General features: G+C 33.4%; 4 protein-coding genes across 5 annotated transcripts; 3 read left to right on the top strand and 1 right to left on the bottom strand.

Moving 5' to 3' along the window:
* Positions 1–3,580: 3,580 nt before the first annotated feature.
* LOC141698658 (GDSL esterase/lipase At1g29670-like) lies at positions 3,581–5,726 on the top strand. 2 transcript variants are annotated; one of them, XM_074503430.1, is made up of 5 exons: positions 3,581–3,939; positions 4,024–4,148; positions 4,624–4,872; positions 4,954–5,200; positions 5,345–5,726. In XM_074503430.1, the coding sequence occupies exons 1-5, from the start codon at positions 3,684–3,686 to the stop codon at positions 5,449–5,451; spliced, it is 984 nt and encodes a 327-aa protein (XP_074359531.1). In that variant the 5' UTR covers positions 3,581–3,683; the 3' UTR covers positions 5,452–5,726. The 2 variants fall into 2 exon arrangements, with proteins under 2 accessions (XP_074359531.1, XP_074359530.1); XM_074503429.1 differs by having other exon boundaries at positions 3,582–3,939; positions 5,314–5,726.
* Positions 5,727–7,298: 1,572 nt separating this feature from the next.
* On the top strand, positions 7,299–9,254 carry LOC141697928 (GDSL esterase/lipase At1g29670-like). The gene is made up of 5 exons (XM_074502496.1): positions 7,299–7,635; positions 7,927–8,051; positions 8,149–8,397; positions 8,493–8,742; positions 8,856–9,254. The coding sequence occupies exons 1-5, from the start codon at positions 7,392–7,394 to the stop codon at positions 9,074–9,076; spliced, it is 1,089 nt and encodes a 362-aa protein (XP_074358597.1). The 5' UTR covers positions 7,299–7,391; the 3' UTR covers positions 9,077–9,254.
* A 2,420-nt stretch (positions 9,255–11,674) lies between these two features.
* LOC141698467 (GDSL esterase/lipase At1g29670-like) lies at positions 11,675–13,683 on the top strand. Its single transcript, XM_074503168.1, has 5 exons — positions 11,675–12,115; positions 12,307–12,431; positions 12,538–12,780; positions 12,949–13,201; positions 13,332–13,683. The coding sequence occupies exons 1-5, from the start codon at positions 11,860–11,862 to the stop codon at positions 13,544–13,546; spliced, it is 1,092 nt and encodes a 363-aa protein (XP_074359269.1). The 5' UTR covers positions 11,675–11,859; the 3' UTR covers positions 13,547–13,683.
* A 165-nt stretch (positions 13,684–13,848) lies between these two features.
* LOC141697929 (floral homeotic protein AGAMOUS-like) lies at positions 13,849–19,010 on the bottom strand. The gene is made up of 9 exons (XM_074502497.1): positions 18,869–19,010; positions 18,420–18,665; positions 15,680–15,761; positions 15,364–15,425; positions 15,177–15,276; positions 15,036–15,077; positions 14,654–14,695; positions 14,374–14,543; positions 13,849–14,204 (listed from the first exon to the last, which is right to left on the bottom strand). Exons 2-9 carry the CDS (start codon positions 18,647–18,649, stop codon positions 14,201–14,203), a joined length of 732 nt encoding a protein of 243 aa, XP_074358598.1. The 5' UTR covers positions 18,650–18,665; positions 18,869–19,010; the 3' UTR covers positions 13,849–14,200.
* Between the last annotated feature and the right edge of the window lie 3,644 nt (positions 19,011–22,654).

The following is a 22,654-nucleotide window of genomic DNA, read 5'->3' as shown; positions in this document are numbered from 1 at the left end:
TGTTCGATCTATCTCCTTTTCTTTGGACAAATCTCATCAATTTTATATTATAATTCTAATTGACTTTACCGATCTTTTATAACACCTGTTCAATATAAAATTAATTTAAGTTTTTTGGTATCTTTCTTAATAATAGTTCATATCTTTCTTTCTATCTATCTTTATAATAGTTCGGTCTACGACATCATGTATTTAGCCGATTAGATATATATATATATATATATATATATATATTAATTTTCAGTCAATCAAAAGCGAGTATATTTCAGCTTCGATCAATTAGAATTCACGAAATTCTTTCCTTTTTCAAAGATTTAACGAGACTGTTAACAACTTGGGTTAGCCATTAATCACTCTAATCAATATATACCATAATCCAACTTTAAATTCAAAAATATTTCCCTTTTTCCTTTTTCTACATTAGTTACAAACAAGCTTTATAACCCATGCAATACACGAACATACTCTAAATTATATTAATTAAAACGGTTTTCGATGTAATTGTTGATAATATATTTATATTGTTATCTAATGTATGAATAATTTATTTGTTTATGCATATGAGCACGAGTGACTGGGATATGTCTGTACTGGTGCATTCACAGAATATATAAATTACGTTGGTATACATTTTTTGCCATTTCATTAATATTAAATGGTATTTGTAATATGTTAATGATTGGAAAGTAAAATAAATACAAGTGATTATGTGTGTCTATGTATATCAACCACTAATTTCAAATAATAATTAATTTGTTTTTAATTATTTCATGTGTTTACGTGTTAAAAATGTGATTGTTGAGTAATGCTATATAGGCAATTGACGTCAGTACTATACGTTTAGTCACTGAAATGCGGTTTATCTTGGTTCACGTGGTTTGCGTCCTGAGCCGGAGCCTGTCGCTTAAATGCGGTTAGGGGTGTGCACGGTTCGGTTCGGTTCGGCTCGGTTTTTATCAAAAACCGTTACCGAACCGTGTATGTCGGTTCGGTTCGGTTTCTAGCTATTAACCGTAACTGAACCGTTCGGAACGGTTATTTTCGGTTCGGTTAACCGTTTATCGGTTTCGGTTTTTTTCGGTTTTTATTTTTTTAAAAAAATAATTATTTAATATAATACTAAGAATATTTATAGACATTATTTAATATAAATCTAAGAAAATTAATTGTTTAGTATAATGTAACAAACAAGTAGCATCGTTAAATGAGGGATTCGTATTGATGAATTAATAGAGCTACAATAAGAATGACTATCGAGTAAGGGCAAGTGCAAGTAAATGACTATCATGATCCATGTACAGGCCCAACAACAAAAGGTTTTTAAAATTCTTATATAAATTTGGCAAGTAACATATATTCATATTTGTATAAAATAGATAAGTAAATAAATATATATTAAATATTTTAAAATAATATTAGCGGTTCGGTTTTTCGGTTCGGTTTTAAGGATAAAACCGTAACCGTTACCAAACCGTCTAGTCGGTTCGGTTCGGTTACATTTTTTTTCGGTTTTTGTCGGTTTCGATTTCTTTCGGTGCGGTTTTTCGGTTTTTCGGTCCGGTTTCGGTTTTTCGGTTTTTGTTTGCTCACCCCTAAATGCGGTTTATCTTAGTTCACGTGGTTTGCAGGCTATTGCGTGAGCCCGTAGGGTTTACCCAGTGCGCACCCGAAGGGTAGCGGCTGCGGGTTACCTACGATAAAAAAAAATCGTACATATCTGTATAAATAGTTTATTTTATTTTTTATTTCATTGGATTTAATATAATATTTCGTCATTTCATTATGTTAGATGACGAGATTAAATTGATGACAAATAAGAATATACGAGTATGTATGTGTGTGTATGTCCCTATATTAATTTTTATATATATGTGTATATTTATTGTATGTATGTGTGTATGCACATATTAATTATACAACAATTGATAATTTTTAGTAAATGAATGACGATGTGAATTAAATATTATATACATATTAATGTAGGGGTATAATTGTCATATGAACTAATTTGCTCAACAGACCCTCCTAACGATGACGGTGGGAGTATATGATATATGTCACATAATTATTAATAATAAAGTATAAATTGTATATATGTATTAATTATTTTGGAGAACGAATCAACGGAACCGAGCTCAGTTGGTTAAAGAGGGGATAACTATCCTCTTGGTCACAGGTTCGAATCACACGGGAGGAGAATTTATGATTATACCTCCTGAGTCAGAGCATGTCGCTTAAATACAGTTTACCTTGGTTCACGTGGTTTGCAGGCTATTGCGTGAGCCCGTGGGGTTTACCTAGTGCACACCCGAAGAGTAGCGGCTGTGGGTTCCCTACGATAAAAAAATATTAACTCGATATTTTTAATCTCGATCCGGTGTTTCACGCACAGGTTATCAACTACCTATACTAATAAGTGTAATCATAATTTTTTGGCTGCGGGTTCCCTACGATAAAAAAAATACTAACTCGATATTTTTAATCTCGATCCCATGTTTTACGCACAGGGTATCAGCTTTCTATACTAATAAGTGTAATCATAATTTTTTAAAACACAGGAGGTCCCAAATATTGGTACTCACAAGAAAATATAAAACTATTTTAAAATAAATTATGAAATTAAATATCAAATAATACAAATTAACTTCTACTCTCTATAAACTTTGTTTTCACTTCAATTTTTTTTGTTAGTGTACATGCAAATATCGGTTTACTTTTAAATAATCGTATTAGTAAAAATTAACACGTTAGATTTATATAAGTAAATAACTAGGTGCATAACTAGAATTATATAGTGAAATTTCAAAATTATACATAACTTCGATTTTTTTTAACTACATAATTTAATATTATTATTTATTATATTTCGATATGTATTTTGCACGTATCATGTTCAATTTTCTACAAATTATAATTTGATACTATTATTTTTGGGTTACAAATTAGTAATGAATAATTACATAATTACAACATTTTGGAACTCTTTTGTCAATATGACAATTTGGTTGTCCAACCTAACGGACCAATGTGTTTTTAACCTTAATGTATTTAAATTGCTCTAACAAACCTCAACTAATATTAATCATATCCTTGAACCGCAATCAAAACTGGCCAAATTAATACTCAAGATACTATAGTGCCTAACCAAATTAAGTACCAAGCCGAATATTAAAGTTGTGTTGCTAAAAGTTTATTGGTTAATACTTCTATATATTACGCTTTTGTAACTTTAAAAAATCAATAAACACATGCATGAAATATTCAGGGAGACAAGTTTTTGGCACAAATTGAACGACAATGAATAATAATTTAACATTTAACTTACATTTAGTTTGTTTCATGAGTTTTTATTGGATAATGGAACTTCATCTCTATTTCCACAAAGGCGTATGATTCTCTCCTATTATGTATTAGAGAATCTAGTGCATGCACTGTGTATCTAATCTTGAAATTAAATTATTGTAGTTTATATCTTATAAAAAGACCAAACAGAATTCTAACAAAAGTTTTCATCTAACCCCATCATCATTAGTACTAATTAATCTCTATAAATATACTATTATTTATGCCTGCTAGGCACCAACATTCTTCATTTTATTTCTGTCAGTTTCCTTTATATTTTTACAGATTGCCATTTCTGCTCAAAGCTAACTTAAAAGAACTGTGCTTTTGATTGATCAACAATGCCATCATTTGTTACCAACACATGCACTGTTCCATTAATCATATCAATACTATGGATGTTGCAAATATCAGTTACTAGAGGTGAGCCACAAGTGCCATGCTACTTCATTTTTGGAGACTCACTGGTAGACAATGGCAATAACAATAATCTGGTAACCGAAGCCAAAGTGAACTACCCTCCCTATGGAGTTGATTTTCCAGGCAGGGTTGCAACTGGAAGATTCAGCAATGGCGAAAACACGGCAGATATTCTCGGTATCTGATGTTGTAGATTTCTTTTTACCGAAAATTATAAGATAAATTTCGAAAGTAACTGAACATGAACTGCAAATATTGCAGGTAAGCTTCTAGGTTTTGCGAATTACACTCCGCCACACGCAACAGCACGAGGCCGGGATATTGTAAAGGGCTTGAATTATGGTTCTGGGGGAGCTGGAATTCTTACCGAATCAGGACGACACCTGGTAAAATAAGTACTTCCTCGGTCTCAACCAATTGTTATTATTTATGAAAGATTCTCCGACACGCAGTTTAAGATGAATATAAAGTATAGTTCTATAACCTTTTTTAAAATTTTCTTTTTCTGAATAAAAATAGAATGATTAAATTTTTATTCAGAAAAAAAAATTAAAAAGTTATAGAACTATAATTTCTATTCATCTTAAAATTGTGTGTCAGACACTCTCCTAGAAATGATAACAACTGGGAGGGATGGAGGGAGTACAAATAATGCAATATTAAAGGTTGATCAATCTTTTTTTTTAGAATTTACACACTCACACACGCATCTTGTTTTGACAAGATCCAAACCATGATCAACATCACGTAAGGGGAGCGAAGGTGTTACCAGTAAACCAGGATGTCATTTGTAGGTTGATAAATAAATCTTACTTTCACATATGTTGACAATCTTTGTTTCATGTGTGTGTGTTCTTGCAGGGTGATAACATCGACTTAAACCGACAGTTACTCAACCACCGGAGGACAGTTCATAAAATTATTGGTTTGCAGGGAAAAAATTCGACTTTCACTAAAAATTACTTGAAGAAGTGCATTTATACAGTTGGAATGGGAAACAATGATTACATCAACAACTACTTCATGCCCGACAAGTACAATAGTAGCAAGCTTTACACACCAGAACAATTCGCAGATGTTCTGATACAACAATACTCCAAGCAGCTTAATGTATTCAACTTTGCTGAACTTTGTTGTCTCTTTCGATATGGTTTATTCTTGTACTTTAGTACCTTTTTTTCTGAATTGCAGACTTTATACACTTACGGAGCTAGAAAAGTTGCGGTTTTTGGACTTGGTCTCAGTGGTTGTACCCCAGCAAAGATTTCAATTTTTGGTGCGAATGCATCAGGGTGCGTTGATAAAATTAACGCTGCAGTTGCGTTATTCAACGAAAGGCTTAAGCCACTGTATGATGGCTTGAATAAGAATTTAACTGATTCGAAGTACATATTTGTGAACAGTACTAATATTTCTCTAGGGGATCCTACTTCTGCTGGTGAGTGACAATGATCTAAAATCATATTCATTGCGAAATTTACTAAAATTGTTAATTCTACCTCGAGAAAGTTCTATCGAAGTAAAATTCTTCTTTCTATTTGCCTATTTCAGGATTTACGGTACTTTCCTCTTCATGTTGCAGAGCATCTGAAAATTTGGGGAAGGGACAGTGTAAGCCACACCAACCTCCATGTAGCGACCGCGGTAAATATATTTTCTGGGATGAATTTCATCCAACAGAGAAGGTAAATATGGGGACTGCATCAAGATCCTACAAAGCTGCTTCTAATTTGGACTCCTACCCAATGGATATCCGCAGCTTAGCACTGTTGAAGCTATAACTGCAGCAATGATCCAAGCCGTTAAAGTTAATAAACTTGGAAGGCTATATAATGAAGTTTTTTCATTATAGAACTTATTATGTTCTTGAGTTTTCTGCAATTTTTCTACAAAATAAAGAAGTTTTTTCATTTTCTGTAACAAATTCAGTCAAGAAATAAAGGGATTACTCAACTATTTCTATACTTTTCTTTACCAATCTGCACTACTAATCAGAATGCCGCAATATCTTGAATCATTAATCAGTGTCTAAATATGCATTCACAAATATTTGACTTGATCACATAACCACATTAATCATTGCAATTTTAAAGAGATGAACTCTGATTGAGTTAGGATAGTTTATTTGGCTCTTTGTTTCAAACAGGACGAGCGTTACTATTCTCGTACAATACATGAAATTTGATACTTTTTACTGATATTTGAAAATCAAAAGTAGATTAATGATGCAGTTGCATTATATAAAGGAAGAATCAAGCCACTTGTTGTCTGTTGATGACTTGAAAAGTAATCTAAACCATTTAAATTTCATCTATGTTAACACTACTCATATATCTCAGGGAGCTGCTGCTTCTGTTGGTAAGTTTGATGCATTTCCCATTGGAAATATATGAGAATGGTTGATAATTTGTACACAGATAATTTTCTTTATTCGTCTTTGACTAAAAAATTAAGGCTTTTTTTTAACACGTCCACACGCTAGGAGTCAAACTCTTGACCTACCTTAGAGAAGTCAAGACCTCGACCAGTGCAGCAACCCTGTGCTGATAAAATTTCAGGCTTTACTGTCTTAAGTTCTCCTTGTTGCATATCATCGGTACATATTGGAAATGGACAGTGTGAACCAAATCAGCATCAGTAACCCGCAAAACTACCTTTTTCAGGGATGATTTTCACCCTACAGAAAAGGCAAATAGAACAATGCAACTGTGCAACTGCTTTAAGATCGTGCATGGCTGCTTCTCCCTTAGACTCCTACCCAATGGATTATCCGCACCTTGGCTCTGCAACGAGAAATTAAATAAATGTGGAAGTATATATAACAAACAGAACTATGTGGCTCCTGAGATGTCATTTGTCAGTAAGCTCGGCACAAGCACTCTATCAGCTTGTAAGCTTTTGGACCAGTCTATTAGTCTGTGATCAGTATTGTTTAAAAATTATAGTTCTATGTATAGGGCAAAGACCTTTTGTGAACCCAGAATCCGTAAAAGTAAATTGAACGCTTTTGGGCTTGTTTTTATATATTGAATATGCAAAATTTTAATTTCTATATGAATAACAGTTCTTATTAAGAAATGAACAGGGGAAGCTATTTATCTTCAAATTGATCTCATCATACTGCAGGCATGTCATCGTCCCGAGTATGATGACATAATTAGTTATATAGTGAAATCGGCCAAAGAAGAGTATAATCAACTATACAGGATTAGTCTGGTAAAGATATCAATTTGACTCTTGGAAAAGGATATAAGTATTGCAGCCATGTAAGAAGCATATATACTAAACATTATGTTCCAGATGTTTAAATTAACAACAGCCAATTAGTTCAACATGGTTGCAAAATACTATTAATAGATAAAATTCACTAATAATAGAAAAACAAGGAAATCAGTTAGTTCAAACTACACATATATATGCACTTTCCGATTTGAAGGAGATTATGGTTCTATATTTAGTATGATGCCTATATGAACTTACTCAGGCCAGACATTGTACTTTTTTTTCTTCCAAGTAGTTTTTTCATTTCAAAAACGATGACAAAGATAATTTCAGGCAATCAGCATTGTTGCATACTTGCATGAGTTGTTGATTTTGATCAATTCTGTCTTAATTCAGTCATCTCTTTGATGGCATGTTCGTATAATCAACGTTTTATACTCTTTTTATCGTATGCTTTTAGTTTTACCAGAGTTGTTTATGGGGTACCACAAGTGCCTTGCCTCTTTGCCTTTGGAGATTCATTAGCCGACACTGGAAATAACAATGATCTTAACACAATGGCAAAAGCTAATTTCCCGCCTTATGGAGTTGATTTTCCTGGTGGTCCAACAGGAAGATTTAGCAATGGTCGAAATTATGCAGATATCATTGGTATATTTCCCAGGCTTTCTTTTGATTTATTAAGTTTCTGGCATCTTCTTTCTTTCTGTTGGCCTATGTTTTGTTACTACAACATGAAGCTTAATTTAATTTACATAATACATTCAACATAACACATTTATGTTAACAGATCGAGAAAACATCTACATTTCAACGAGTCATTTATTCTGACGTAGGTTCCTTTCAGATTTATTCTGATGTTCTTGAATAATTGAATTATATTTCTGGTAATCCATTTCTACATATATGACTCTTTGAACACTTTGCTCCATTAATTTACAGGTGAATTACTAGGTTTTACCGAGTACCCTCCAACATATGTAACTTCACAAGGGAAGAATGTTCTCATGGGAGTCAATTATGCATCTGGAGGATCTGGAATTCTTCCTGAAACTGGAACAAATCTGGTGATTATACTTTTCTTCTTAAGCTATTTCAAAGCGGAACTGAAGAAGTTTCTCTGGTGTTCCTCATTGCGTCTTTCTGGTTATCATGCACTTACAGGGGGAAGTATTTAGCTTTGATGCGCAGCTGAGTAACCACAACACCACTGTTACGCGAATCAACAATGCATTAAGAGAGAAGGATCCTGACAACTTATCATTGTTAAACAAGTGTATATATTTAGTTGGATTTGGAAGTAACGATTATATCAACAACTACTTGTTGCCACAGGGGTCCGAAACAAGTACTCTATACACACCAGATCAGTTTGCAGATGTCCTTATAAAACAATATTCTGCGCAGCTAATAGTCAGTTCATTCTTCATCCTATATCTTCTGTGCTAAAGAAATTTCTAAATTTTTAATAGCACTGATAATTAGGATTTGCCTTTTTTCAATACCAGAAGTTATACAACTATGGAGCACGGAAAATAGTTCTGTTTGGACTTGCAATGATTGGTTGCAGCCCAGCACTAGTCTCTATGGCGCCTGTTAAATTAGAATCTGGATGTGTGGACATAGCTAATCTCGCAGTAAAACAGTTCAATGATAGGCTTACACCACTTGTTGATACCCTTAATAGAGATCTCCAGGGTGCAAAGTTTATTTTTATCAACAGTACACATATTGCATCAGCCAATCCTGGACTTAATGGTACGTTTTCTGACCGAATGACATCAGGACATTATGAATATGAAAAGATTGATAAATGATTTAGAGATTAGCATCAAAACTCACTCTGTTAACGCTAATGCATTACTTTTCAGGTACCGCGCCTGCAGTTACATGTTGCCAGACATCGAACATAGATGGAAGGTGTGTTGAAAATCAGCAGCCCTGCAATGATAGGATGACACCTGCATTCTTTGACGCATTTCATCCAACTGAGAAATCTGTTGCGCCTACTGCTATAAGAGCGTACAAATCTGCATCACCGTTGGATGCTTACCCCATGGACATTCTCCATTTGTCCCAACTTCCCACGTGACTGGAATAGATGTCGAATTTTGCACTTCTCATTACAAAATTCCTCCTAACATACAGTATGGATATTACATTTCTCTGTATTGCCTGCAATTAATCGTGCTGTAGGATAGATTTGAGGTTGCTTTTTGTTGGCCAAATCAAAATTTTTAGAAATACTTCGTAAAATATTACTTATTTCATTGCTTAATTAGGTATTACAATCACTGCCTCTTATTCTAACTCAAAGATTAACTCTATGCACATTTTAATATAATCACTGCCTTAAGGTTTCAGAGTGACCGGTTTTAGAACGACTAGTTACTTAACATAAAACACATCCAGGTGGATAAAAATTTGATAAAGAGTGCCTTAAAGCGCCACTGAGTGGTCTTGTCGTTCCGTTAATCCGATTTATATATCACTTTTTGGGCCACTGCAAGCCTTGAAAAACGCGTAAACTATTAAAGTACTTTACTTTTAGATTCTAAGTCTTCATTACCATATCAACATAAACAAGAACAGACTCTTGGCATCAATCCATGGTGATAACAACTTGATTTGAACTGAAATGAAGTGCAATGCAGAACTAGACCAGAGCCAACAAGTACCAAAATTTCACCAGAACAACACTCTATTCTATAAAAATAAAATATGCAAACTTGCAATTGACCATCTGCAAGACTTAACAGTAGTAACCTGTACTCATGTTAACAAGAACTCGAGTGTTCGAGCCTCTTTGAGACAAAATGTTCTTGTGAGTACTTACATTTATTGAAATTGATCTTCCGGTTGATGGTTCATGTAGTCAGACACGATAAAGTATACTAATGCTACCATTTGATGTTTCATGATCCTAAATGTATTAGATTGCATTGAGCAGTACTATAAGCTATTTATGGTATACGTGAGATATGAACTCGTCAGTAATTAGTAAAATTATTAACCACTGAAACAGGGACGCATGCTAATCTGAATTGAAGGAGATGACTCAGAATGACAACTTACTACATCACCGCTAGCTACCTTTTATTTCACTCAACTATCAAGTCCATCTTTTCTATAAACAAGTATCGAATATATATAAATTTCGTAACATTATCTAGTTTTCCATGGATTCTGCATCTGCAACATGGTTCATTGGATGCATATTAATATTTAGTTTAAAGCTTACACCCTTCATCCGTGCTCAACCAATTGTTCCTTGCCACTTCATCTTGGGAGATTCTTTGGCAGATAAGCTGTATCGATAGTTTTGCAGACTTTTACGAGTAATATAACAACAGATATTGATGGAATGCTATATATTGAAGCTGAATTTTTAGGTTTCGATCATCACATGCCACCTTTTACAGCAGCAAAAGGCGATGAAATTCTGGTTGCGAACCATCTCAGGTAAAAGCATTAAGAATGCTGGTAGGCCAGGTTGTGTAAATGCTGTTAATTACGTCGTCAGCCTGTACAATAATAGACTTGTACCACTTATAGATGATATGAATAAGAATCTACCCGGTGCAAAATTTATGTACGCGAATAACACTCATATTTCACCAGGCGACAACTATGAAAATCATATCAGTTCAACAGATGTAACTGGTAGAACATGTAAATGTTGATTCCAGGTGTAAAAGTGGGTGATAGGTCATACTGCACAACGGTAGCTGTGCCTGGATCATGTATTCGTAACCTGGAACCATGCCCGAACAGGGATGAGTATTCGTTCTTTGACAGTTATCATCCTACTGAGAAAGCTGTTCTTCCCTAGGCTAAGAGAGCATTTGAAGCTCTGGAACCTCAAGATGTTTATCCTATGGACCTTAGTCACCTAGCACGGCTTTGATCATCGAGCTCCTTCAGTACAGTCCGTTCACCTTGTAATAAAATGTTCAAGTAGCTTTACCTTTAATTAATATATGTGCTTAATCAGAATCTGCATTGTACATTTAATATGTATATAAATTTACATAAGATGTATATGAAGTTTGTGGTCTTGATATGAAATCGTTTTCACATAACAGTTACTGATTGAACAAATCGGCCTTCTCAGTTTCATTTATTTTTACATAAAGTTTAATAATTTTAATTCAGCCTGTGTTCTTTTCGTGATGTAATAATAGATAGTATTGTGTTCTTGGATACTTTCCTAAAACTACTCATTAACAGAAACAGCCTATGTGTATAAATTCATTGGCCACTGAATTAACGGCATGATTTGAACTGAAATCAACTGCATAGAACTAGAACAGAGGAACATAAAACTAAACTTACTTAAAACTGAAACTTGAACTAAAAACTAGGTAGACCTCCAAGGTACATTATCAGAACATCTTCGACATATACGTGAACAAGCAGGGAGGGAAATAGACACAGTTTCTAGTCAAGTGGCAAAGATTCCACAGATTAGGACTGAAACCAAAAACAAGTGCAGGGAAGAAACGTCACTGGCCATAATTGTCCAACCGGATGGTGCTTAATACGTTTTAGGTCTGTCAATCGGATGGTGCTTAAGAAGTTTGAGGGCAGTACTATATATCTCACATTCACATTAATCTTAACAATTATAATCTTCTTATGCTAATTTTGGAGCCACAAACAAGCAGCCTAATTGTGATTTATTTGTGCTAGTTTTGGAGCCACAAACACCGATACACCTTAAATAGAAATCTATTTCTGTCAAAGAAATTTCTAGCCCGTGAATTCATCGTGATGGGAGATTCCATGAGAGTAGAAAGTTACAATGTCCTATTTATTCTTTCCCTGTCCATTTCTTCTCTCTTTTCTTTCTCCGCAAACTGATCATCCTGTATCATGGCTTTTGCAGCTAAGACGTGGTTAATTGGTTGCATTATAGCATTGCTTTTTGACCTGAAACTTGTAAGCTTTGTTGATGGTGCACCACAGGTGCCTTGTTACTTCATTTTTGGGGACTCATTATCCGATTGTGGCAACAATAATAAGCTTCAAACTCTTGCCAAAGTGAATTTTCTTCCTTATGGTATTGATTATCCTGGTGGAATCAGTACTGGTAGATTCACCAATGGTAAAACAGCTGTGGATTTCTTAGGTAATGTTTTTTCTTTCGTAATTTTAATCTTCATTTTAGCAACTTCATAATTTGTTTTGATATTGCTTCATAACAGTTCATGCATGACCAATTGTTTCCATAATTTGTTTCAATATTAAGGTTTTAGATGAACTGGTTACTCAACAATACGAAAGTAAACAATTGATATTTGAACTTACCTAATTTTACAGCGGAATTTCTTGGTTTTGATCATCACATGCCAGCCTTCACATCAGTTCAAGGAAAGGAGGTTCTACAGGGCGTCAACTATGCATCTTCTGGATCAGGAATCTTGAATGACACTGGCAAGATAGTTGTAATGATTACCTAACATTCGATATTCAGTTAAAGTTTGCCTGTGATTAATTTGCTAATTTATTTTTTATTCAGTTTCGCAAATTCATTGTCATTTGCTGATATAGGGTGAGAGGTTCAGCTTACTGCAACAAATAGACAATCACAAATCGATAATTGAACGTATCAAGCAACTACAAGGAAATAATGATAAAACTACAGATGCTTACTTGGGAAAGTGCATGTACACTGTAAATATTGGAAGCAACGATTATGAAGGCAACTACTTAATGTCTCCGGCTGCAAGCCAAACAACTCCACCTGATAAGTGGGCAGCACAGCTTGTTGCAGCATACTCAGACGCGCTTAAGGTCAGATCTTTATGTACATGTTAACAGAATATGTTTGCAGACACATTTCAAAGCCTTGTTAGCCAGCTTGCAAAGATTTTTCAGTAGTGTTTTCGCGGGTGCACATAACTACACATACATGTACATATCGAGATTCATGTATATGATACTTTCATTTGTGGCTGACAGATTTTACATGACCTTGGAGCAAGAAAAGTGGCCATCTGGGGACTTGGCTCATTAGGTTGTGAGCCATCCCAGATTATTGAGATGAAACCGAATACAACTTCTGGCTGTGTTGATGACATTAATCATATGGTCAGCTTATTCGATAACAGTCTCCCAAAGCTTGTTGATGATCTCAACAAAAAAATTCCTGATGCACATTTTGTTTATGTTAATATGTCTAATATTAACCCCGGGAACAACCCTGCAGCACTTGGTACTTATAATCTTTCTCCTCTCTGCAATGTTTTACTTTATTACTAAAGATTTCAATGATTTTTGGCCCTTGCAGTCCAGATTAACAATTATAACACGCAACTAATATGCAAATCTAACATTAATTTCAGGTGTTAAAGTGACTAAACAGCCATGCTGCAAAGTAGGGGATGCAGGAAGCTGTATTCCTAACTCTCCTCCATGTGCCAACAGGAATGACTATTCGTATTTTGACCTATATCACCCCACTGAAAAGGCTCATCTTCATGGTATTCTGAAAGCATATAATTCTACTAAACCTCAGGATGTTTATCCTATGAACCTTAGTAAACTAGCGCTTCTTTAACAAGCATTTTACTCTCCCTTCCTTCACTTGTTTTTAGTCGTATAGACATCACTTTCTCCAATCTTTTGTGTAATTTGTCTTAGCAGGGATGCTTGACATTTATCTTTTAAGTAGTTTTAATTGCTCTGTTAAATTCTTTCTTATGTTTCTTATGTTCAATTTTACTGAACAAACTAAAGTCTAGGACATACTGATTTAGTTAAACCATAGCTATCACACTCGAAAGTAGGGTCTAAGAAAAAAAGTACAACAGATTAATGTTATCTCTCATTAGGTAGCCCTCACAAACATAAAATAAGAAATAGAACAAACTCAAACAATTTTATAACAAACTTAAACAAACTAATGTTTTGATCAGAGGATATTGAAACTTAAGCAAACTTATATATGTATGTTTGAACACATGCCGTCCGAGCACCAACATCTTAGTCCAAATTAAACACAGAAACCTTAATTATCAACACATTAGACACTTAAGGACAATTGATAACTATAGACATAGTCATGACTTATGTGAAAGCATGTACTCTCTACATGCTGGTGATCACTTTCTATATTGTGTTTAGAAAGTTACATGGTCTAGTAGCTGATCCTTCAGATTTTTCCCAGAAACCAGAGCAGTGGAAACCACATGCAAGCGCTTCATATATATGTTTAACTGCACAAAAATTGAAACATTTTTCAAAAATATAATTCACTTTTTCTTTCAAATTGAACTTTGTAGATTCTGTAAATGAATTGGCAAAAGTAGGAATGTTGTTGTAAACATGCATACTCGATAAAATATATGCTGAATAAGCATGAAGCTAGAAACTTATAAGTCTTACACTAGCTGAAGTGCTGTTGGGTCTTGGCAAGAGTATTGATTAGTAGGTTCAAGCCCATTGAGTTTGATGAAGTTTCGAGCATCAAAGGATTCCATTGGTTGCGCAAGTTCATAGCTAGAACTCCCTGGCATCAAGTTCATCTGCTGCTGTGCTCTCTCATTTTCAGCTATCTGCATGAAATTTTCAAACAAAATGAATAAAGATTGTTGTCTCAGCTCAGTCCATATATACCACTGAACCATTAACTCGACAACAGAAGTAGAGAAAGATATATATGTACCTTTGCTCGAAGGTACTGGTTATGGTTATGCAGGTCAATTTCCTGCAAGCACAAAATATTCTTAATTACAAAGTACATTTCAATGTATGAAGACTGCTTAGAACATGAAAGTGTTTTCAAGTGACTATTGATGCAGCTCATGAAACTTTACTCAACATATCTAACATTTTAAGAGAATTTTCTGTAATTTCTGGTCACTACTTCAGGGAACCAAGAGTATGGTAATGATGAGACAAATTTTTTATGACAGGATCAACATTGCCTCTTACAAGTTCAGCTAAACATATACATCTTATCAGTGCAACTCGCATAGACTAAACGAAGATTCTAATATTTAGAAAAATTAAAAAAAAAAGGATGGAAAGCATGAGAGTATAGTTACCCTCTTCTGCATGTACTCAACTTCAGCAAACAAAAGCTCATTCTGCATTATTATGAAGAATCGTAAGAGGAAATTTATAATTACAAAAATGTTATTCTATTAGATGCTTATTATCGAGCTAGAATGAAATGTCTATTATACCTTCTTAGAGCGGATTTTGTTAAGTCCTTTCTCAAGTTTGGTTTCCAGGCTTTTCAGATCTTTAACGTTCAGAGAGCTTATGGCTTCACCCATCATGTTCCTGTAAAATGACTCAACTTAATTAATGAAGCAGATTATATGCATATTAGCCTAGGTAAACACATATTATCAATCTAAAAAATGTCACCTGTTGTCCTGCTGTATTTTGGTAATATCCCGACGTAATCTCGTGGCTTCTTGCTGGTAATACTGAGATTAATATCGCTCAATAAGGATTTGGCATTTCGAAACAAGTTTAGTTAAGTTATGTGAGAATCAACGAGTGCCCTAAGTAAGGGTGCTTCTGATACTTGGTTCAGAATTCGATTTTCTCCATCCATATACTTACTAAATTTATTAAGTACTTCACTTTGGAAAGATGCATATGTATTTTAATCAAGTATAGACTTAGTAGGTACTTCACTTTCGAAAGATACTCGAATGCAGGTATGTTATATATATACCTGGATGTTGGCTTCGGAAGCTGAAGAAGTATTAGGGGCATCGGAATTTGCCTTCTTGTACCTCTCAATAGTTCCCTTAACACTGGAAATTACAAAGCTTTTTTGTTATTTTGAGAAATAAAACAAAATGTATATATTTTGCACCTTAAAAATATTTTAGAATAAGTGAAAATGCAAGGGCTTATTTATGTAGAGGCCAATTAGAACACGTGTCCGGAGAACAAAAAAATAGCAGTTATTTATTAAAAAATTTAGGTATAATTATCTATAATTTATAAAATGGCACTAATACAAACAAGTTAAGTGCCCTCATAATACTTGTAAATCTTTCATAATTTGATTGGATTTAGTTTTATGATCATAAATCGGATATTAAATAGTTGAAATAATATTTTAGCACTTAAATATTAAAAAAATTCAAATAATCTACTAAAAATGATAAAAAAAATTGAATTTGAACTACTAACTTGTAATATATTGATTTAAGTATATGGTGCCCGCAAAAATTGGGTTCTCCCCCGAAAAGCATGGATACATGTACTTTAATGTTATATTATGTAGTTAGTGTTGGAAAGAGCAAATTAGATTCAATCGATAGAGGCCATGTCCATGGATTAATCATGTAATCGGGGATTAATCGGAATGATTAATCGAAATTAATTTAATATTATTTATATTTATAAATAATATTATATGTAATTATTTTACTATTTTGATTATACATATATAATTATTACATATATTTATATAAATAAATTTAAAATATTTAATATCAAAAAATTAAATATAATTTTTAAGATCTAACTTATAAATTAAGCTCAATTTCATATTTTGTTTTGCATCCCCGAAGATCAATTTTCAGATTTAAGCTCCGTCTCATATATGACGGTGAAAATTATTGTTCATAACATTGTTGAAACCAATACGCAAAGCAAAATAAAAGAGAAAAGATCTGTATCTATTATGTGAATCTCTTCTTAGTCAGACTCACTCAGTCATTTTTGACCTGATGTATTAACATCACACTTCCTTAATTTCCTCGAGCTTTTGATTGGCTGCGTCTGCCTAGCTGTCACTACTACACAAGCTATCATTGGTTGGCTGCCACGTGGATGACACTCTTTAATCCGCTGTGTAATCCTAGGTTCTACTCTATTACATATATACCTCGGTAAGTCAAAAAACCTAAAGTGAAAACTGAGTCAAGATTAAGTCAGTGAAATGACTGACTTTTCTAGCTGATTATTACTGTGCACAATACATGTAACCTAACTTAGATCATGCCACCTGAACCACACTTTGGTGCAAAAATGTATTAAAAACTCCTTCTCGTTTTCGTTAACTGGCCGTTGATATTTTATGATCCAAAATTTTATATTATAAAGCATATTATTTATTATAATCCGAAAATATATACGATGCGAAATTAATTCGATCCAAAACCGAACCGGTTATCCGAATTATCACGTCTAGTAACAAGTGACTTCAAGTTACCAAAGTGAAAGAATTGGAGTGATGAAGCAAACAAGGTCAAGTCTCTCTCTCTATCAGTCACACTTGTTTCTTAGCTGTTTTGGTTACAACATCTTCACAAGCTTTCTGAAAGATTTGCAGAGGATATCTCTAAACAAAACTACTTCTATCTTTCTAATTACACACATATATGAAAAACAGAAAAAGAATAATAAAAATTACTTTACATAAACCTTAAAAATAGTTACATTAGTTAGCTAGAAAGTTTTGTATGAAGTGACCAAAGATTCTGTACCTGATCTGCTCCTCAGTTCTAACTAGATTAGCTATGCCCTTAAAAACAATTAATTAAAAGTTTATGAAACCTAATTATGTTAAAGTTATAGTACTTTGAAAGAGAAGTAGCCTTTATAGGTGATACAGATAACATGCCCTAATTTATCATTAAATTGTGACCTAAAAGGTATTTACACGTGAAAACAATTTCAAGAAATTGACATGGCAAGAAAACATTGGGACAACCCTATGTCAAATGTGATTGGTGGAAAAGGGTATTAAACAAATTTTAAGTATGATTAGTTTAATGTTTTATAAACCCTAATCTTAGTATCCTAATCAAGATCTGTACTTATGTTTCAACTACTAATTTAAGGCAGAGTCAAGACAAAAAAATGTAAAATAGGATCTTGGTAAATTTGACATGTAGATCTTAGTTATTAGTCTTGAGCTATATATGTCATACACATGTATAGTATATAGATATGTAGATATATAAACACACACATACACAGAGAGAGCTGGAACAGAGAGAGAGAGAGAGAGAGAGAGAGAGCTAGAAGAGAGAGAGAGAGAGAGAGAGAGAGAGAGAGAGAGCTGAGAGAGAGAGAGAGAGAGCTGGAAGAGGCAAAGTTAACAGCAATGGAGGAAGATAAAAAGTGATCTCAGATTCTTATAAAACACAGATCTGTAGATATATAAACATCAACCCTTAAAAAGGTCAATCTAGAAGGAGTTACAAAACAAAATACTGAAAAAGAAAAATCTTTCTATGAGATGACTCAATAAATCTAAACTGCCAAAACAACATGATTGTGCAGTCCTTGTGCTTAAGTCACCACAAAAGCCATTTAACACAAGCTGAACTAAACAAGAGATAGAGTACAAAAATGACCAAAAAAGTTGCAAGAAAACCAACACAAAAAGCTGCACCTAATTAACAAAGTTAAGAAAATTAAGTATTGATTGCTTGAGATGATCAAATATGTACCTGTTGTTGGCATACTCGTAAAGGCGGCCGCGGTTAGAGAAGACAATCAGAGCAACTTCAGCATCACAAAGAACTGATAATTCATAAGCCTTCTTGAGCAAACCATTGCGACGCTTACAGAAAGTAACTTGCCTGTTAGTAGTATTTTCGATCCGCTTGATCTCAATTCTTCCCCTACCTAACTTCCTCTGCGATGAGGTATCACCAGATTGATCATCAGGAAATGACATAGCTAGCTAGCTGCAACTAAATCAAGAAAATTCATTCACAAGTTTGTCATTAGAAGTAAATTAAATTCCAAGAAAAATCAAGCAAAAGAAGAAAGGTTTACAATATACAATTTTGGATGTGACATTGATTAAGAATGAATAAATTTAGAAGATCAATAAAATTTCAACCTGATGAAGAAAAATTAGAGAAGGTATGAAAAAAATGAGGAAAGTTTCTACCTTGGCTTTTTTCTATTTTTTACACAAATCTGAACAGGAAAGATGCAGAAAATGGAAAGGAGCTGCAATAGGAGGTAGGTATTTATAAAGTAAACAATGACCCATTGGCCATTGCACAGGATAAAAGTAATTAATAATGCTTAGAACTTAATCTCAACTTTTATTAAAGATTACTTAATAAGTCTGTATTATACCTTAAATTGATGGTGATTTTTATTGATTGAAGAAGGAGAAGGATGACTATATATGGAAATCAATCATTAAGTTTCAGACACTCCCTTGGCCATACATTATATTTTACATTTGTTTTATATTTTATTTTTGTTAGTATTTTAATTATTGCTTTGCTTTTATGCTTTCATGTGAGAGAGCACTGGAAGAGGAGGGGGATCAGGAAAGAACTCCTCAAAGTGATTTCCCTTGGGTGAAAATGAATGCCTGATCGGTGTTTAAATTTACGGTCAAAATTTAGTCAATTCAATAGCACAAAACTAAAATGGGACTAATGTTTTAAAATGTAATGTTTTAAAATGGAAAGAGCACGTATTTATAAGTTACATTAGATCATATTATTACATAATATAGTCTTCTTTGCATTAGCTAATAAAAAATATATTACTGCACATATTAAATCAATTAGCTAGGGTTGTATATATATTATTGTATGGGTGTATAATTTATTTTGATATCATTTTTTTAAAAAGGCCTCTGCAAATTCATTACAATAAATTTTACTTTCTAAATTAGGTATTTCTGATCAGTTCATTATCTTGCCAACTAGATAGAGAGGACAGCCATAGCCTGATTGCTAGCTTGTTGACAAAAGTAAACAAAACAATTAAGAAGTCAAGAGATCTATATATATAATTAATTAAGTACTCATATTGGTATTTAGATCACATAATGTCATTACATATACTAGCTATATACCTAAGCACTAATCAAGTACTTATCTATCTTTTATTCTTCAGGAAAACCTAGCATCAATGATTTTATTTTAGTATAACTTTCGAAAAACTAAGATTCATGTAATTCGAGATAAGCAGCTTGAACTCGTTTAACTCGATTCGATTCAAACAGACATGCCCTCAAACTGCTTTAAATGAATAAGAGTCCAGTATATATGTGCCCAACTTTAGTACTAAATCCAAAAGTCATGACAAGTTACAAATGAAAGCTGAGTAGCTAATTAGAGGACTAATTAACCAAGAATTCTCTTATACAAATTTGAGCAAACTGACCTTCTCTTACCTCACAATAGTTGCATAACCTCTACAGATCGACACATGATGTATGATCTCTCTTTATACACAGATATATTGTGGATGATCAGCTAGGGTATGATCAAATTGGAGGCAACTTTATGTACCGCCCTGCATTATCTGTATTACCTAGCTTGTGAAACATATGCTAACAAATTAGCAAAAGACACACTTGGCATATTCAACACACATTCAAGTTTTAATCTTTATGTGATAACCATAGAGTATAATTGAGGTGGACCTGCATCTGATCATTTATTTTCCTCTACTTCTTTTTCCAAAATAAATGTTACATCTAAATAACAAGGACACCCAACTATAACCTAAGGAAATTTAATTTAAAGGTGACAACAAATTTCAGAAGATTAAAAAGACCACTTCTTCTTTCTGTAAATTTCATGCAGGGACGGATCTAGCTAATAAGGAGTATAGAGGAACACGTACGTATCGGCATAAAACAAAATTTAACGTTTTTTTTGATATCTGTTAAATTTTACCGGTAGTGACTAATAAACTAACGTTTAGTAGTAAAAATATATTGTCGTCTCCATTATATATTGGAACCGGAGAAATATATATATATATATATATATATATATATATTAGCGAGTTTATTATTTTTACCGATTATTGCAAGGTTTAAACTCTCTGATACTGTAAAAATATCAAAGAAAGAAAGAAAAAACACTGCATTACTGCATGTTCTGTATTGCATAGTAGTAATAGGTAAGATAGGACATCCAAATTTGTTCAAACTTCTCTGGAATGTAAAATTTTACTGTCTTTTGATTAGCTATACACATATATTCTGCTGCTTGAACCAATTCTGTATGTTGTATTTTGATCTCACACACACACATGCCCATCACCATTCATCAGAACAAACAAGCCACTGCTAACAAATGTCACTGTTTCATTGCCCACTTGATCAAACATTTAAAGCATTGCATTTCCTTTAACCATACAATATATAAGTACATGTTCCATGTCTGTGCAAGTTAAACTCAGAACTGGCCAGTCAAGTGATTGATTTGTACATGCCTAATTGCCTTGTAACCCAAAGGGTAAAAAGGTTAAAATACAGTCAACTTAACCAGAAAGTTACTGGAATTGCATGAAGTTACTGTGATCAGGCATTCACTTTTTACTATTTTCCTAGTTTAGAAATGACGTTTTCTGTTTTGTTTACTGCAAACACTTTACAAATGTGAAAGTTTGCGTAATATCACATCTAAAAATTACCAAAATCTTAGTGCTTTTGAGCAAGCTGGATTGTGTTTCCTAATTAGTGTATATACGTGCAGTGTATGGACTGGAGTAAAGGAAAATTGTAATAAAAGCTCATAAGCTTGGCAGTTGCATGCTGCATAAATTATTGTGCACTGTGGCCTGTTTATTTACTCTCTCCCTTTCTCCATTGAATTCTATACGTTATTTTTCGGCACGATTTTCAATACTCATTTAAAACATAACTCCACAATATTTTTTTAGAATTTTTTTTCTGAATAAAAATTTCATGTTTAAACTTTTATTTAAAAACACATTATCAAACTATTTTTTATAGAAGTCTCGAAATACGTGCAAATAGTAAACGTATAGAATCGAACGGGACGGAGAGAGTATTTAGAAAAGGGTGAAAAAGAGTAATGTACACAGGTGGCACAATAATATGATTATCTCTTAAGGGTTGATTAAAAAATCTGAGCATAACAACTAAGTTTTCTATTTATAGGCCTATTATTGCATGGTAATCAAGATTTACATATTTACAATTTATAATAAATTCAATATATTTGTAGTGGTTCGTTTTAATAAGTCAGCTAGCACGAACCAGAATCAAGTAACAATTACTCGCTGTGATTTGTTTTACAACATAAACGTATAAGGTTTGTTGCTCTAATCAGTCGGTGACACGGGAGAGATCAAGAATCAAGTAACAAATCTGACGGAGTTATCGCGAACACAAATCGTTCAAATTTCATACACGTTAACTCCGAAATAACTAAACAAACCGTTATGCACCAACACACCATAAAATAATAATCGCAAATTTCTAATACCTTATCACTACAGGAAAAAAAGAGTAAAAACAACCAAATAAAAGCGATCAACTTTCACCGAAAACGGTGGTTTTTAAGATCAATCTTATCTTCCTCTAACTTATGTATAAAAGCAACCATATATGGTGGATTTTGTTGGAGGTGGCTTTTGCTAAGAAAAGCAACTGCCACCTTGTTGCGGTCGATTTTATGGTTTCAAGAATAGGCGAGAAATTTGCCGCCAAATTAAAGAAAAAAATAGAAAATAAAAGTGACCGAGCGGTCGCTTTTAATTTTTTATAAAATAAAAAAATTAATTGCACCTGCAACGGTTGTGATAATAGAAATGACCGTTAACGGTCGAATTTATAAAAGCGACCGTTTGTAGTGGATTTTATAAAAACGACCGATAGGGAGCAGTCGATTTTATATTAAAATTCACCAACTTCGGTCGTTTATAGCTAAAAGCAATCATTTTTAAACCG

This window comes from Apium graveolens, chromosome 11 (assembly GCF_009905375.1).
Source record: "Apium graveolens cultivar Ventura chromosome 11, ASM990537v1, whole genome shotgun sequence".
In the NCBI taxonomy this organism is placed as follows: Eukaryota; Viridiplantae; Streptophyta; class Magnoliopsida; order Apiales; family Apiaceae; genus Apium; species Apium graveolens.
Note: the sequence above shows the minus strand (reverse complement) of the source record. Positions and strands in the feature narration are given on the sequence as shown.